Here is a 15453-nt window from a genome sequence, read left to right as displayed (position 1 = left end):
CACAGGCTTCTAGCTTTCTACCTACACACATCACCCACCAGCTTTGGCTACACTGCACTGTGTGAGTTCCTGACACTCCAGGTTCTTCTTGTTATGGTTAGACAAACTACACTTTTATCAATTATATTAAAACATAGTGACAGTAAACCTAATACTTACACTGCAGACTGACTTAAATGTGACTAATTATCACACGTGGGGCTGTGATTTTTAGTGTAAACCAAACTGCAGACTTGCATGGCTTTTATCTGTTTGCTGATAATAATAACTTTGAAACGTCAGAAAACAACACAGAAACATAATCATTAATCAGTTACAGTGTATGAGTTAACAGACATCGTCCCATAGGTCATTACGGTGAATAAATATGTTAACTTTTTCTGATCAGTGTCTTTTAAGTAGAATTTAGAGTAAGTGAGTGATGACACAAAAACAAGCAATGCGGAATGCTTGCTTCCGGGTTCGCACGTCCCTCTGACGAATAGACGTGCTGACGTCAACCGGAAATTTGCAGCAGTTCTTTCTAGAAATTTGTAGCAGTTTCATGCTAGGTGGCTAAGGTGCGCCTGAGTTGTCCAAATAGAAGCTGTCTCTTGCTCTGGACCCATAAACGCAGTTCTGAGAAGTACAGCGTTCTTTAGATAAATTCTTTTTGTATTGAAACTTGTGGTTAGCGTCGTTTAGTTCCCTAACTTAGCCGAGGCATTTTGCAAGCTAACGCTGTTAGCGTTAGGCTCTGGTTGGCAGAATGTCCAGGATAGACTACAGCGTGTGGGACCACATTGAGGTGTCAGACGATGAAGATGAGACCCACCCAAACATCGACACACCTAGCCTCTTCAGATGGAGACATCAGGTACACTTTATAACATTTAAGATTAAGATAAACTTATTTAGCAAGATCGGTGCACGTTACAGTTTAGCCATTAGTTGGCTTCCTGTCCTCCCTTTGCTGCTGCACCCATAAAATGTAAAAGTTAAAATGTTATGCTCTTAAGTCAAGTCACCTTTATTTACATGAAACTTTTTTTAATGTAGAAGATCAGGGCTTTCTATTCCAGGCAAAGATTTGATCTCATACAGAAGAAAGCAATAGAGAATGACGGCTGATCGCCATTCTTGCAGAATGTAGAACTTTTACTCATGTTGTGATTTTCTCATACTTGTTCTTAAGGCTCGTATGGAGCGTATGGACGAATTTCAGAAAAAAGGGGAAGAATTAGGCAAAGTACTGAGTGACTGTCGGCGTAAGCTGGCAGAGGCACAGAAGAAAGTGCAAGAGCTGACTATTTCATCGTCAGATGATGTCAAAGCAGAGCTGAGCAAAGCTCAGGCTGAGGAGAAAAAACTGAAAAAAGAGGAGCGGGAGTGGGAGAAGAAGCTGGATGACCACCGGAGGGAAGAGAAGAAGATGCCGTGGAATGTGGACACCCTCAGCAAGGATGGTTTCAGCAAGGTAAGGTGCAAGATTCATGTTTCTGATTTTGTATCTTATGGTGGTATTTATATCTACAATATTCACAACACAGTCATTATATCAGTTGTTACATAATAACATTAAGCTAAAAGTGGTTTTAGTACAGAAGCAGGCAGTAAAGGAACAAATAAAACACAGAATGGTAGATGGAGAAAGTAAAAGTTCAGAGATGATTAAAGCTGGATCCATACTCCACGAGAACAGAGAACTCCCTCCCCCCTGCCGACGTTACACCCACAAAATGACGCCATTTTTCTCTCTGACCGCCCTTGCAGCCCTCTCGAACACATGGCTCGGGCAGAACTTTTTCTCTCAAGGCTGTGCTTCAACCATGCTGTAATTGGTCGGAATTTATTGTAGGCATCATGAATGTGGAGAATTGCAAGAGCTTCTTCAGGTGCAGAACACACAGACAGAAGGAGGAAGTATAACGACGATGGACAGTTTAGATGAGCAGCTGGCAAACAGCTCCTGGAAGGAGAAACACGGCGCACAGAGGAGAGTGTCTGTCCAAAAGGTGGCGATAAAAATTAATCCCAGTATTGATCACGGTGTTACAGTGGCTCGACTTGCACATTAAACACCGGGAGAGAGGATGTATTATTGCAGACAGTCATCCACACGTTCACAGAATTAAGCTCACACAGACCAGAGGTCTGCTACAGTCGGCTACACTAACCTTTTATGTATTGTCATGCTATACGCACTCTTCCCTGAGCATTATCAGCTCGTTAGGCCAGGTAACCACGACTGTGCTCACAATTTGCAATACAATTGCATTGTCAACCTTTTGTGTGTGACGTGCGCTGCGTAGGAGGGCCGTATGCACACACTTCTCGCGGAGTATGGTACCTCCGTGCCAAAACAAACTATTTTTTTTACTCTTACCACCCGTGGAGCGAGTTCTCTGTTCTCATGGAGTATGGAACAGCCTAATGTCTTGAGTCCAGAGGATCTTATACTACAATGGGTACTCTCATAAAAGCTGTGTCACAGTCGCATGTATTATAGTACCATTGTCATTCATTTCTCTCTTACTGTTCTTGCAGTAAGACAAAAACAAGTCAAATCAAATCATACACTTACTTTCCAGTAATGTGTCATCGGACACATCTCAACAGGAATCAGAAATTTAGTCTTTGATTATGTTTTTCTACTGTACCCAACAGAGCATTGTTAACGTTAAACCTGACAATACTGAAGAGACGGAAGAAGAGAAGGAGCAAAAACATAAAACCTTTGTGGAAAAATACGAGAAGGAGATCAAACATTTCGGTAAGGATTACTGACTTGTACAAACCATTGTTATTCTACTATTTGAAAGTACAGATACTCTTATGTCTTTACTACAGGCATGTTGCGGCGTTGGGATGACAGTCAGAAGTACCTCTCTGACAATCCTCATCTAGTCTGTGAAGAGACGGCCAACTATCTGGTCATCATGTGCATTGACTTAGAAGTTGAGGAGGTAAACATGTTGCTTGTTTGTTCACTTTCATACACTTAGATCCATGTGTCTTCCTATACTATATACTATCTTGCCACAATTTTTCAGACTTTTGCTTTTTCCACACAGATACTGTTTCATTCAAAGTATGTACATTATTTGAATATGCCTCCTTCTGCAGAAACATGCCTTGATGGAGCAAGTGGCTCATCAGACCATAGTCATGCAGTTCATCCTAGAGCTGGCAAAAAGTCTCAAAGTGGACCCCCGAGGTTGTTTTCGTCAGTTTTTTGCCAAGATTAAGGTAAGTGTTTTGTTTGTGTTTCCACCCGCTCTGATTCTTAGGCAAATAGTATTTTAATTTTCTGAAACATCAAGAGATAATACCCTCAGAGTAGAGTTACACCAGTAAGCTTTTTCACAGGAACTAAATATATTTCTGATTTCCTGGAAAAGTTCCTGTGGAAACACCTGAATACTCATTGTGTACATGTGACTTCCTCACAGACGGCAGATCAGCAGTACCAGGATGCTTTTAATGACGAGCTTGAGTCATTCAAAGAGCGTGTTCGGGGAAGGGCGAAGATCCGCATAGAAAAGGCCATGAAGGAATATGAGGAAGAGGAACGACAAAAGCGCCTGGGGCCTGGTGGGCTGGATCCTGTTGAAGTGTATGAATCCCTACCAGCTGTAAGTTGATATGCTTTTTCAGGTAGCTTTAGCACTCTGCTTTCATCTGCTCTTGCTAGTTGAAATTCCTGACAGAGTGTTTTCATTAACTACAGGAGATGCAGAAATGCTTTGATGAGAAGGACATCCAAATGCTACAAGATGCTATTAGCAAGATGGACCCCACGGTTAGTTATCTTGTTCTTAACAGTTATCTGCTAAATATCCAGAATGGGATGTAATTGTTTTTACACATTTCAGGAGGCAAAGACACACATGAAGAGGTGCATAGAATCAGGGCTCTGGGTCCCCAACTCTAAGTCAGACGAAGGGGATGAAAAAGAGGAAGAACCCACCTATGAGGAGGTGAAACAGGAGCAGGAAGAAACTAAGAAGGAATGACCAAAATTCACCCAATCATTTGTTGTTTTTGCAAATGTACTTACCCACTGTATTGCAATTCAACTGTGTGTATGACTAGTTTGCCAATCAATGAAATGATTTAAACTTTAGCTCGTTCAAAGGATTAGTATTCACCTAATGACACAACCATGTTGCATCAATAACACCTGCTTGGAAAAGAAACTGCTGCTTATATGTAGGTCTTTTATTTGTTTGGACTTTTTTTCGACTGTGTTTTTCTTATTTACCTGTACACACCTGTCTGTTTTTTTTAATTTTGATTTTTTTGTGGGCATGTAAGTGCTTACAAGCCTGCCTGGTTGGTTTGAGGTTTAAGGCATATGAGTCAATTGTTTTTTTTTTTCTCCTTTTTTGTTTTCTTTTTTGTTATTTCTAGATTTCAGTCATTTGTTTATGATTAAGCAGTCAGTGTATTAAGTGGGTTATTTCTTCAAAGCGACGTTTTATGTGAACTTATTACACGTGTTGAATTATATCCCAAGTTCTCAATACCAAGTACTTGTGGTCATCTTATGTATGATTGACATTTACCCAGAAGTTGAATGACTTTCAGTACAATCACAGTTTACATTACAAGACGCTCAACCTGGCGACTAAACAGATAATTGATGACATTAAAATGGCTCACACTGGCTCACCTTAACTGTAGGTGTAACATAAGATCAATTTGGACTTAAATGGAAATAACATCCCCAAGGAGATGATTAGCGGCTAATTCCACTTTAGCCCCAGTTAAATTAGGAAAAGTACCACAAACAGCTAACACAGGCCTTTCATGGGGTGATGTGGCATTGAGCTAGAAAGTGCTGGATAAGATGTGGCTGGAATTAAACGTTGTGTGCTTTTATTTTGAAAGCAAGAGTACTTGTTTTTTGTGCGATGTGAAAGCTGACCTTTAAAAATGCAAAAATAAAGCATTAATAAGTCAAACAGCTTATACAACGGCATAATTGGTGTAAAAAGTTGACACAAGCACTGATAAAGCTGAGGATGTTACAGTATTTCGATGGGTTGAGGCTTTTAAATAATAGGTGTGTAGCAGAAAATCAGATAACCATCAAAAAAACAAACCATGAAGAAGAGCTACAAGCCCATTATATAGTGACATCTAGCACACACCCACACTAACATTGACAGAATGAGTCCGTTAACTGTAGGCGTTTTTATGTGACTGTTTCTTTTCCTTTGCTTTTGACCATTTGATTTTTTCAGTTGTAAAAAAAAAAAGTTAACTGACATTTGGCAATAGATTACTATTAGAGAGCTGAGAGTTGAATGATCTAATAATTAACATTAGTTACACCTGTTTGTCTTTAGGTGTACAAAATACAGTCTTATGCAAAGGTTTGGGCACCCCTTCAGGAAAACCAGTGCATCAGTTTGTCACTTGCTGAGCTTTTGAAGCCTCAGCTTCATTTTAACATGTGTTAAACCTTATGGAAACACAAACACTTCAGTAGTGAAATAACCTTTATTGGACAGAAACATTTTTATGTACATAAATTTGGGCAGACCTTTAATCACATTCATTTCAAGACCTGTAGGAATTTATAGATCACATGTTGCAGCACATAACTGCTTTGATTGGCTTGTTAGATCTTCAGTTACAAAGACAGATGAAATCAATCATGAAAAGATTAATTAACAAAGGTAACTGCTGGCTGTGCTTGTCCTAGGTTCCTTAGAGAGTGGAAACATGGGGGCCTATAAACAACTCTCCACTGACCTAAAAACTGAGATTAAGATAGAGTTATTTGGTCACAACCAGAGGAGGTATGCATGGTGAAAAACACACATGAGAAGAACTTATTGCCTACTGTGACATTTGGTGGAGGGTCCATCGTGTTCTGGGGCTGTGTGGCTACCACAGGTACTGGAAACCTTGGTAAAGTTGAGGACCGCATGAATTCCAGTATCTCAGTATCAGCAGAATCTTGACAAGAATGTTTAAGAGTCAGTCTCAAAGTTGAAGCTATGCCAGGGTTAGATTCCTCAACAGGACAATGATCCCAAGCACTGTTCAAAATCCACCAAGGAATTCATGCAGAAGCACAAGTACAATGTTGTGGAATGGCCATCCCGGTCCCCAGGCCCTAACATCATTAAGAACGATACCCACATTTATGTGCATGCCTATTTTTGTTTAAATGTTGGGCCAATAAAAGTTATTTCACTACTGAAATGTTTCTGTTTCCATAAGGTTTAACATGTTAAAATGAAGCTGCTGCTTCAAAAGCTCAGCAAGTGACAAACTGATTTTCCTAAGGAGTGCCTAACTCTGTATGTTCACGAGGGCAAGCTGCTTTCCGTATGCAGGAAGGCAAATACCCACACACTCTGCTACTTTTTAGATAAATCACAATCTAAAATTAGAAATAATTGAGGATTAATTAAACATTGATTCAGATATTTCATATTAAACATTAAAAAAAACATCAACCGTAAAGTTTATGCATCTTCATAAGCCCATAATTAACAAAGTCCACTTTACAGGGATTACAAACACCTGTTGACTGAGAAGCACCTGCTCAGGAAACACATGGACCACAGGCTGATAATTGGATTTACAAGGAGGAAAAAACCCTGTTACAGTTACAATGTATGTGCCTGGCACACATAAACAATACATCAGTCACAACAATGGTAGAAGAAGTAAACTGGACATAGGGAGAAGCGCTAGATAATCATGTCAGGCATCACTGTCATTCCCTCCACTTGTCTATATTTATGTTTACTTAGCACCTTACATCTCCATATTTGTATGGATGTATCATATATTGTGCTCATACTGCATACTGTACTCTTATTTTGGATTATAGTGACACTTATACTCTTATACTCTGTACTTAACTGCATTTAATGTAACTTGATACCTCTGGCACAAGAATTTCCTTCGGGATTAATAAAGTTTTATCTTATCTTATCTTATCTTATCACAATGCTCCTTCACCCTAGGTGAGAGTTGGACGGGCGCATTCAAATCCACATCATTGGATGACAGCCAAGGCTACATCTCATTAGTTTGACTGTGGATGGCCATATGCAAATGTCAAATTCGTGCTGAATCTTTGTCACTAATCTCCTGTGGTCATCTTCCAGTTTGAATGCAGCCAGCTTCACCATGGTAATAACATGCAGAGATCTTCTTAGGCCCCTAAAAACAACCTTGTATATGATCACCAGCAGCTTTAACACTCTTTCCCTTGCACACAGATGAATACTCTAATCTCACTAGCCACCATTCTGTCTAAGAAGTAGAGTGACGTGTGAAGTAGAAGACATTTGATTGGTGTATGGAAAATAACAGTAACATCATACCTGGTGTTAGACTAAGTATATATTTAATTGTATGCAATATTCTGCAAACTAAATTCGACAAAAAGGAGAGCATTTTTCAATGCCATCACCTTTTACTGTCGAGGTTTATTTTGAAAGGTCCTTCTGTGTGGACGTGCGTGTGCGCGCCTGTCCGCTGGAGGCAGAGGGAGTGGCCATGTTGGTTTCGGGAAGCTGTAGTCTCTCGTCTCATTCACAGTTCACGAGAATCAGAGAGAGAGCGAGTAGGAGGTGGGAAAGTACGCACACAGAATAATGAAGCCTTTCCGTCACTTGGTCGTATCTTACCGGGTTTTTATGTGAAGCTCGACGCTTTAAGGTAAGAAACTATTGCTGGCATACGCGCTGCTAAGTTTACGGATACGAACATAGTCATGTTGATGTATTTCCTTGTTATGGCCACTCTGCTGTGCTTGAAGGCTCCCACTGGGTCAGTCGGTGACGCAACTTGTATTATATTTATGTATGAAAAAATGAAGTGAAGTGTCCTGTGTAGCCTGTTGTGTGATGTAAACAACTAAGACGAGGTGTATTACCCGGAAGGCCCTTTGACAGTTTGATCCGATCACCTGACGTCATATGTATTTTCGAAATTAATATCACTTACATAATATTACTGACATTTATTACGGAGAAGGTGTCCACTATTAATTGGTCGGACATTTATGTTTATGCAAGGCTGCTTGTGTGACACACTATTTGGTGGTTTAAATGGATAAAATGTTTCTGTGTCTCTGTCAGTAAACATGTCCAGAAGAGGTTGGTCCAAGTCTTCAAAGCAGGGGGGACCACTAGGTCTGAGCGAGGCACCTCAGGGTCAGGGCATCCATGTTTACCTCTTCTGGACAAAAGAAGGGGAGAGATATCTGTCTCACACAACTGGAGAGGTCACAGCAGAGGAGCTGTGCATCTCAGCTGCAGAGGCTGTGGGTGAGAGTTTAGCAGGAATACCAGGAACACCAGGAAACAAAAGTGAAAGGAGTTTGTGTTGAGTTTGTGTGTATAACTCTGGAGTTTCATCCTCAGGGATCACTCCGATGTGCCATGTGTTGTTTGCGCTCTATAATCCTGTAACCCGCTGCTGGTACAGTCCAAACCACACTTTCAGTCCAGAGGAGAACTCCAGCCTTGTGGTGCACTACTGTATAAGGTCGGTCTGTGTTTGTGTAATACTGTATTGGTCCACAGATGAAACATACTGAGCATGCTCACATTGTTGATTTGTTTTTCTTTTACCCAGATTTTACTTTCGGAATTGGCATGGACTGAATGAGAAGGAACCAGCTGTATCCCGGTATTCTGTCAGATCAGGGACACATGTGGGTTCCCCACTGCTGGAAATCACATCCTTAGAATACCTGTTTTGTCAGGTTTGTGTTTTAACACAATTGAATGTACAATTTTCAGATTTTTTGTGTTGACAGTACCTAATCTTTTTGCTTCCTGTGTCTCCAAACTAGGCTAAACATGGATTTGTAAGTGAAATGTTTCAAATGGAAGATGTTGAGTCAGAGGAGGAGCTTGGTCGCTTCAAAAATGAGAGCTTGGGGATGGCTGTACTTCACCTCTCACACCATGCAATGCAGACAGGCTCTACCTTACAAGATGTGGCTGGAAAAATCAGGTAAGGTGTAAGGTATTATTGAGGCAAATGCTGTGAAAGCTTTAATTTTTTTCCTCTTTAAAGATATTAAATGATCTACATTACAGTGAGGATGTTCTGATTTCCATTTTGTGGATCTTCTAATCTGATGTAATCCTTGGATCCATGTAAGATGAACTCTTTTCTCGTTTATTTAGCTTCCTACACTGCATTCCAAAGTCTTTTGCCAAACACATTTCCAAAGACAGCCTTCTAACTCAAATCAGGATCCGGCGGGTGTTTGCACAGTTCGTGCGGACCTTCCAGCAGCACACTGTGGATAAAGGCCGGCTCGGCGCCCAAGAGATCATGTATAAGTACATCTCCACTTTTGAACATTTAGTGCCACGCTTTGGCACAGAGACTTTCCCTGTAACACATCTGGAGCTGAGGGAGGACGAGGACGGTAGCAGCTCCTACTCCAACACCACACATGCCCAGGGTGTCTCAAAAGAGAACTTCAGAGCTCCTGCCACGCATGAAATATTAGTGTCTGGAACAAAGGGGATCCACTGGAGGAAAGTGTCTGCTCAGAAGGTTTGTCATAATACAGTTTGTAATGCGGCTAATTTTGTAACATGTTGTAAATTCTTATGGTTTTTTTTAATTCCTCCATCTCTTTACATAGGCACAGGAAAACAGTTACCTCAGGAGTGACTACATGAACTACATTAAGAGAAATAAACAGTCGTCCAGTCAAGCGAATGCAAACACTCCCAACAAATGGACCTCCTTCTGTGATTTCCCTGAAATAACTCATATAGCCATTACTGCAGCTAATGTGTGCATTAGCACTCAGGACAACCACTGTATGGTGAGAAGACTGGTTTATCCTCCTATGCAAAAGCTGAAGTGCATTCATTTATTTATTAGAGTTTATGATGCATTAGTTCATCTGACAGATTAGTCATCTGATCAGATTGTTCAGTCTTTAATGTGTGTGAATATACTTTACCCTAGGCATGCCTGTCTAGATTCTATATTTGACTATAAGAACTCTGGGTTTTGGTTTTGCTCTAGGCATTTTATTATGTTTTGAATTTGTATGTGTCTGTAGGTGGGAGCTCTGATTGTAAGCTAGTGGTGTTTCTGTATATGTATGTAGGAGGTTCAGTTGAACTCCAGCCAGGAGGCCCGTTCCTTCATCTCTCTCCTGGATGGATACTACCGACTGACTGCAGACGCCCACCACTATCTTTGTCGTGAAGTGGCTCCCCCAAGGGTAGTGCTGAGTGAAGCAAATCTACTGCACGGACCTATGCAGTGAGTTTTTTGCTCTTATACATGTACATCCAGACACAGTAAAGAAGTAACGAAACACAAGGTGTTATATCATAAAACTCTGGTGTGTTTCCAGTGAGGATTTTGTGCTACTTAAGCTGAAAAAGGAGGCAGCAGAGGAGGGAGTGTTCCTTGTTCGTTGGAGTGCTCTTGACTATCGCCGCATCATCCTCGCTGTGCTAAACAAAAATGAGGTAAGCCAACACCCACACTCTTCTCTGGGAGTTATTGCAGTGCAGTGATGTGATTTTTCTTTTAGATGCTGAGTGTACACCTGTGTTTCTTTATGCAGAATGGCTCAACAGCAAGCCACAAACAGTTTCGTGTCCTGTACAAGGATTCTAAGTTCTGTCTGGAGGGCTGGGACAGAGAATTCTCCAGTGTGAAGGAGCTCACAGATAACCTTAAGACCTTTGTTCTCAAGTCTGGCAATGATAGTTACACTGTCAAAAAGTGCTGTTTGCCAAGACAGGGAGGTATGTGTTTACTGTTTTATGCCATCATCTACATCTGTGTTATCTCTGTACTGCGGAATATCTAGGTGTTTTGTCTGTGTGGGTTTGTGTGATGCAGAGATATCCAACCTCTTGGTGAAGAGACAAGGTGTTGATCGCCGCGTTCAGACAGACTCCTTGTCCCTGAACATGACCCAGCTACGCTTCCACCAGATCAAAGACAAAGAGATCAAACAAGTGATGATACCCACTCTCCTCCTTTATATTCATATTCACTCTCTGATCTGTAACTAAACAAGTGGCTGTTGTGTTTGTGAATAGGAACAGCATTTGGGCCGTGGGACAAGGACTAACATCTACTCAGGACGCTTGCTAGTGCGGGGAGTGGAGGAGAATGACAATGATATGGAGTTTAACAACAACTTCGCCAACAGCAAAGGAATCCGAGTGGTCCTCAAAATTCTAGACCAAAGCCATAAAGATGTTGCTTTGGTAAGCAATATTATCTTTGCCTGAACTGTAACACTCACTCACTTTATTTAAACCTATATCAACAGGTTGTATATTAATCTGTTTTGTTTTTTCCTTCTTTCTTAGGCATTTTTTGAAACTGCTAGTCTCATGAGCCAGGTATCTCACAGTAACCTGGTGTTCGTACATGGTGTTTCTGTCAAAGGATCTGAAAGTAAGAGCCATAACATTGTCCTCCCTTTACAAACTACTTTTAGTGACTTCCTCCTTCTCTACTTCCCCATCTCACATTGTAATCAGTGTTCATAGTCAAATATGTGATTCTAGTACCAGGTGAACCATGCAGCAAATGCAAAGCCACACTCAGCCGGGTCTATTTTAAAAATGCTGCTATTTGTTTACATTTTGCTTGTGGATATATCATAAGCTACACCTCTCAGATCTGTTCTTACTTCTCCAGACATCATGGTTGAAGAATACGTGGAGTTTGGACCTTTGGATGTTTTCCTTCGCAAAGAAAAGGCATCTGTGACTCCACAGTGGAAATTCATTGTTGCAAAACAACTCGCCAGTGCCCTCAATTATCTTGTGAGTTTGAATGCTAAATGTATAATCAAGACAATTCACTTTAATGACAACATCGACAAGTGAAAGTCAAATATTTTCGAACAAACAGTGTACAGCATGTTCAGAGATGCACATAGGAAATGGAGTAATCTTAAAATCAGACCAAGCTTTAATTCTCTGAATTCTAGCCAGATTCTCATCATTTTTCATTATTTGTGGGTATGTGCTCACTTTCACTTGAATTTAAAGTCCAGCACCTCCATGCACAATTAGAGAGAACTCAAACATGTTTTTGTGCCGTCTAACAAATTGAACTTCATTCATATCACAAGTTTTTTTTGTTGGTTATTTATTTACAAAAATTAAAATGAACCAGAATCAGTATGTACAACACTTTTCCTCATGCGCACAGGTTTTATTATATGAGTTTCACGTACCATAGATATTTAAGTATTTGTATCTCTGCAGCCTCTACAATCCAGTTTTTCACACTGCTCTGACATCATCAAATTAACAGTTTGTCTTATGTTACATTCTGCTTCCCAAATAATTAACATTAGTGGTATTTTCCTTTTTCAAGGAGACCAAACGGCTGATCCATGGAAACGTCTGTGCCAAGAACATTCTGGTTGCTCGGCGTGGTCTCGAGCATGGCACAACTCCTTTTGTCAAACTGAGTGACCCAGGAATTGCCTTGAATGTTCTTTCACGGGAAGGTCAGGACCAGCAGCTCATTTTACATAAACTATTATTTCCTAAATCTAATTCACACAAGTCTGAACAGCACAAAAAATATCTGAAGCCGAGTTAGGTTGGAAAGAGGTGTTAATTAGACCACTTCCTGTGACCTGTTTCCTGTTCTTGCAGTTTTACTTAACAATAAAAGTTTCAAGTTTAGAGGTGTCCGCTGCTACACACTAAAACATGCATTTATAGATAAATTAGGTATTTTCTATTGATTTAAGTAAGCGGTTAACTGGAAGCATCCATGGTTTTAGGCCACCTTATCCTAATAAGGTAACGTCTGTTCACTATTGCTGTTCTGCTCTGCAGAGCGTTTGGAGCGTATCCCGTGGATTGCCCCTGAGTGTATTGACAGTGACGTACCCATTGGTAATGCAGCTGACCAGTGGAGCTTTGGTGTCACACTGCTCGAAATCTGCAACAACGGTGATCTTCCCATGAGTGGCAGCACATTGTCTGAGGTACGCTTTGACCTTTACCTCTCTTTCAACAGCTGAAAGCTTCACACAGCTGTATTATCCTTTCAACTTGGATTATAACAGAGGAACCTTTTACCCCCAACAGAAAGAGCGCTTTTATCAGCAAAAGGGCCGGCTAGCAGAACCGTCCTCTCAGGAGCTTGCCAGGTTCATCAGCATGTGTTTGACCTACGAGCCTGAGGAGAGACCTTCATTCCGAGCTGTCCTCAGAGAACTCACTGAATTAATGAAAAACAGTCAGTCCCTAGTTGTTCTTCTTAGTTTCTTTCATCTTATTTCAGTACGTTTATTAAGCATTAATTTTTTTTATTACACAGATCCTGACATATCTCCAAGTGAAACCCTCCCTGACACAGACCCCAGTGTGTTCCATAAACGCTACCTGAAAAAGATGCGGGACTTAGGAGAGGTAAGCTCAGCACCATTTCTAAATAAAATTTCTCTTCTTTTATATTTTGAGCGTTTCGCTGACTGTTCCACCCATAGGGTCACTTTGGAAAGGTCACACTATACTTGTATGACCCAAACAATGATGGCACAGGAGAGCGTGTGGCAGTGAAGTCACTGAAGCAAGAGAACGGTCAAGTGCCTGATGGCTGGATCAAGGAGATTGAGATCCTGAAGTCCCTGTATCACAGCAACATTGTGAAGTACAAAGGCTGTTGTACTGAACTGGGTGAGTCAGCTGTAATGTGTCTGCTTTAAATGTGTTTTTGAAACAAATGACAACATGGAGATTCTGCATTTGCAAAGACTACTTGCTCAGGAACCCCTTTTATCTTGCAGTGCTTAGTGGATTATTCAGGGAATCAATTTTTGGTACCTGCTGTTTTCTCTGTAAACACTGAAAATCTATTCAAAGTGCACCACTGTTTCCACTGTATGTCAATATTGTGAACACACTGCATGCTGAGATCAACGGCTCCTTCAGCATCAACAGAGGACACAGGTCTGTCTTGTATTTTCAAAGTAATGGAATGGGAGGATCAAAGCACTGTTGCATTGTCCTTTGGCAGGAGGACAAGTGGTGCAGCTGATAATGGAGTACCTTCCTCTGGGGAGTCTGCGGGAGTACCTTCCCAAAAGGAAACTTGGTGTGCCCCAATGCCTCATGTTTGCTCAGCAGATCTGTCAGGTAAGATAAGGAGGTTTAGTATTTAGTGGTGAGGCTTTTTTATGAAGACTTTCTGTATGTGATGTTTCCACTCAAATTAGACCAGATCTTATTCCTCTATTTTGTCTTTTTCCAAAGGGGATGGATTACTTACACACAAAGCGATATGTGCACAGAGATTTAGCCGCTCGCAACGTCCTTGTGGAAAATGACGGTTTGGTGAAGATTGGAGACTTTGGCCTGACAAAATACATCCCAGAGGGAGAGATCTACTATCGTGTCCGTGAGGACGGGGACAGTCCAGTGTTCTGGTCAGTTTGTGCACCATGCAGAATTATTATTATTATAGTTTTGTTATATGACTTTGACCATTTTTGTGCACATTTCAGGTATGCTATTGAGTGTTTGAAGGAGTTTAAATTCTCCTTTTCCTCTGACATTTGGTCCTTTGGAGTGACGTTGTATGAGATCCTGACCCGCTGTGACCATCGCCAAAGCCCTCCAACAGTATGGTCTTTTATCTCAAACATGACACATTTAACAGGCCCCATGTTACTCCCCATGTTAAGTGTATTTTGCTGTATTTGTTGTAGAAGTTCTTTGATATGATGTCGGCAGCCCAGGGACAGATAAACGTTGTGATACTCATTGATCTGCTAGAGAGACGGTTGAGACTTCCTCATCCCAAAGACTGCCCCCATGAGGTAACATTAAATACCCATTAAAGAAAACACTTTGCTGACATTATGAGTGGACTGATAATATTTCGGTCAACAGGTGCAGCTGATAATGGACCAGTGCTGGGATGCAGATCCTGCAAAACGGCCAACATTCACCTCCCTCATTGAAAAGTTTGAGGCTGTTCGCAGAACCTATGACTGGCAGGCTAACGTAAACTTTTCCTCGGCTCAGATTTGCTGATGAGAACTTGGTGAAGACTCGACTACATCCAGTCACTTTGCTACTATAGCAGCCATATACTGTGGTACAGAGAAGATAATGATATGTCTCCTGGTATGCAATTCTTGTCATCTCTATTTACAAGGGTTGTCTTTATGGGCTTTATATTATAAAAGCACACTGCTATCCTATCATATGTGATATTTACACAACAATACTCTCTCTTCTCTTCTTGTCCTGACTGACTGGAACTTTTCCAGTCAGATACTGAGCATCCTTATTTGTCAGTCAAAAGTTACAGGTTTGCATATATCACAGTAAGTATTAAAAGTTTGTAGTTGAGGGATTACTGTCTTTCAGTTTATGTTTTGTCTTATTTTAGTGTATTTGCACTTCATTTTGTAAGATCTCAAAATGTAATAAACCCTTTCTTCCTAAAACCCTTTAA

The 15453-nt window shown here is 40.8% G+C and overlaps 2 protein-coding genes across 2 annotated transcripts; both read left to right on the top strand.

Annotated features, from left to right (window-relative positions):
• Positions 1-494: 494 nt before the first annotated feature.
• On the top strand, positions 495-4871 carry LOC114440525 (hsp90 co-chaperone Cdc37). Its single transcript, XM_028413001.1, has 8 exons — positions 495-856; positions 1175-1456; positions 2647-2752; positions 2830-2945; positions 3106-3228; positions 3432-3614; positions 3710-3781; positions 3855-4871. Exons 1-8 carry the CDS (start codon positions 749-751, stop codon positions 3993-3995), a joined length of 1131 nt encoding a protein of 376 aa, XP_028268802.1. The 5' UTR covers positions 495-748; the 3' UTR covers positions 3996-4871.
• Positions 4872-7502: 2631 nt separating this feature from the next.
• tyk2 (tyrosine kinase 2) lies at positions 7503-15453 on the top strand. The gene is made up of 24 exons (XM_028411565.1): positions 7503-7671; positions 8094-8282; positions 8379-8502; positions 8593-8722; positions 8813-8976; positions 9153-9531; positions 9623-9808; positions 10100-10257; positions 10352-10469; positions 10568-10751; positions 10849-10967; positions 11052-11222; positions 11328-11415; positions 11662-11789; positions 12349-12484; positions 12822-12973; positions 13077-13227; positions 13309-13400; positions 13478-13667; positions 14008-14126; positions 14244-14416; positions 14495-14612; positions 14699-14809; positions 14883-15453. Exons 2-24 carry the CDS (start codon positions 8099-8101, stop codon positions 15024-15026), a joined length of 3519 nt encoding a protein of 1172 aa, XP_028267366.1. The 5' UTR covers positions 7503-7671; positions 8094-8098; the 3' UTR covers positions 15027-15453.

Source organism: Parambassis ranga, chromosome 8 (genome assembly GCF_900634625.1).
Source record: "Parambassis ranga chromosome 8, fParRan2.1, whole genome shotgun sequence".
Lineage (NCBI taxonomy): Eukaryota > Metazoa > Chordata > Actinopteri > Ambassidae > Parambassis > Parambassis ranga.
Note: the sequence above shows the minus strand (reverse complement) of the source record. Positions and strands in the feature narration are given on the sequence as shown.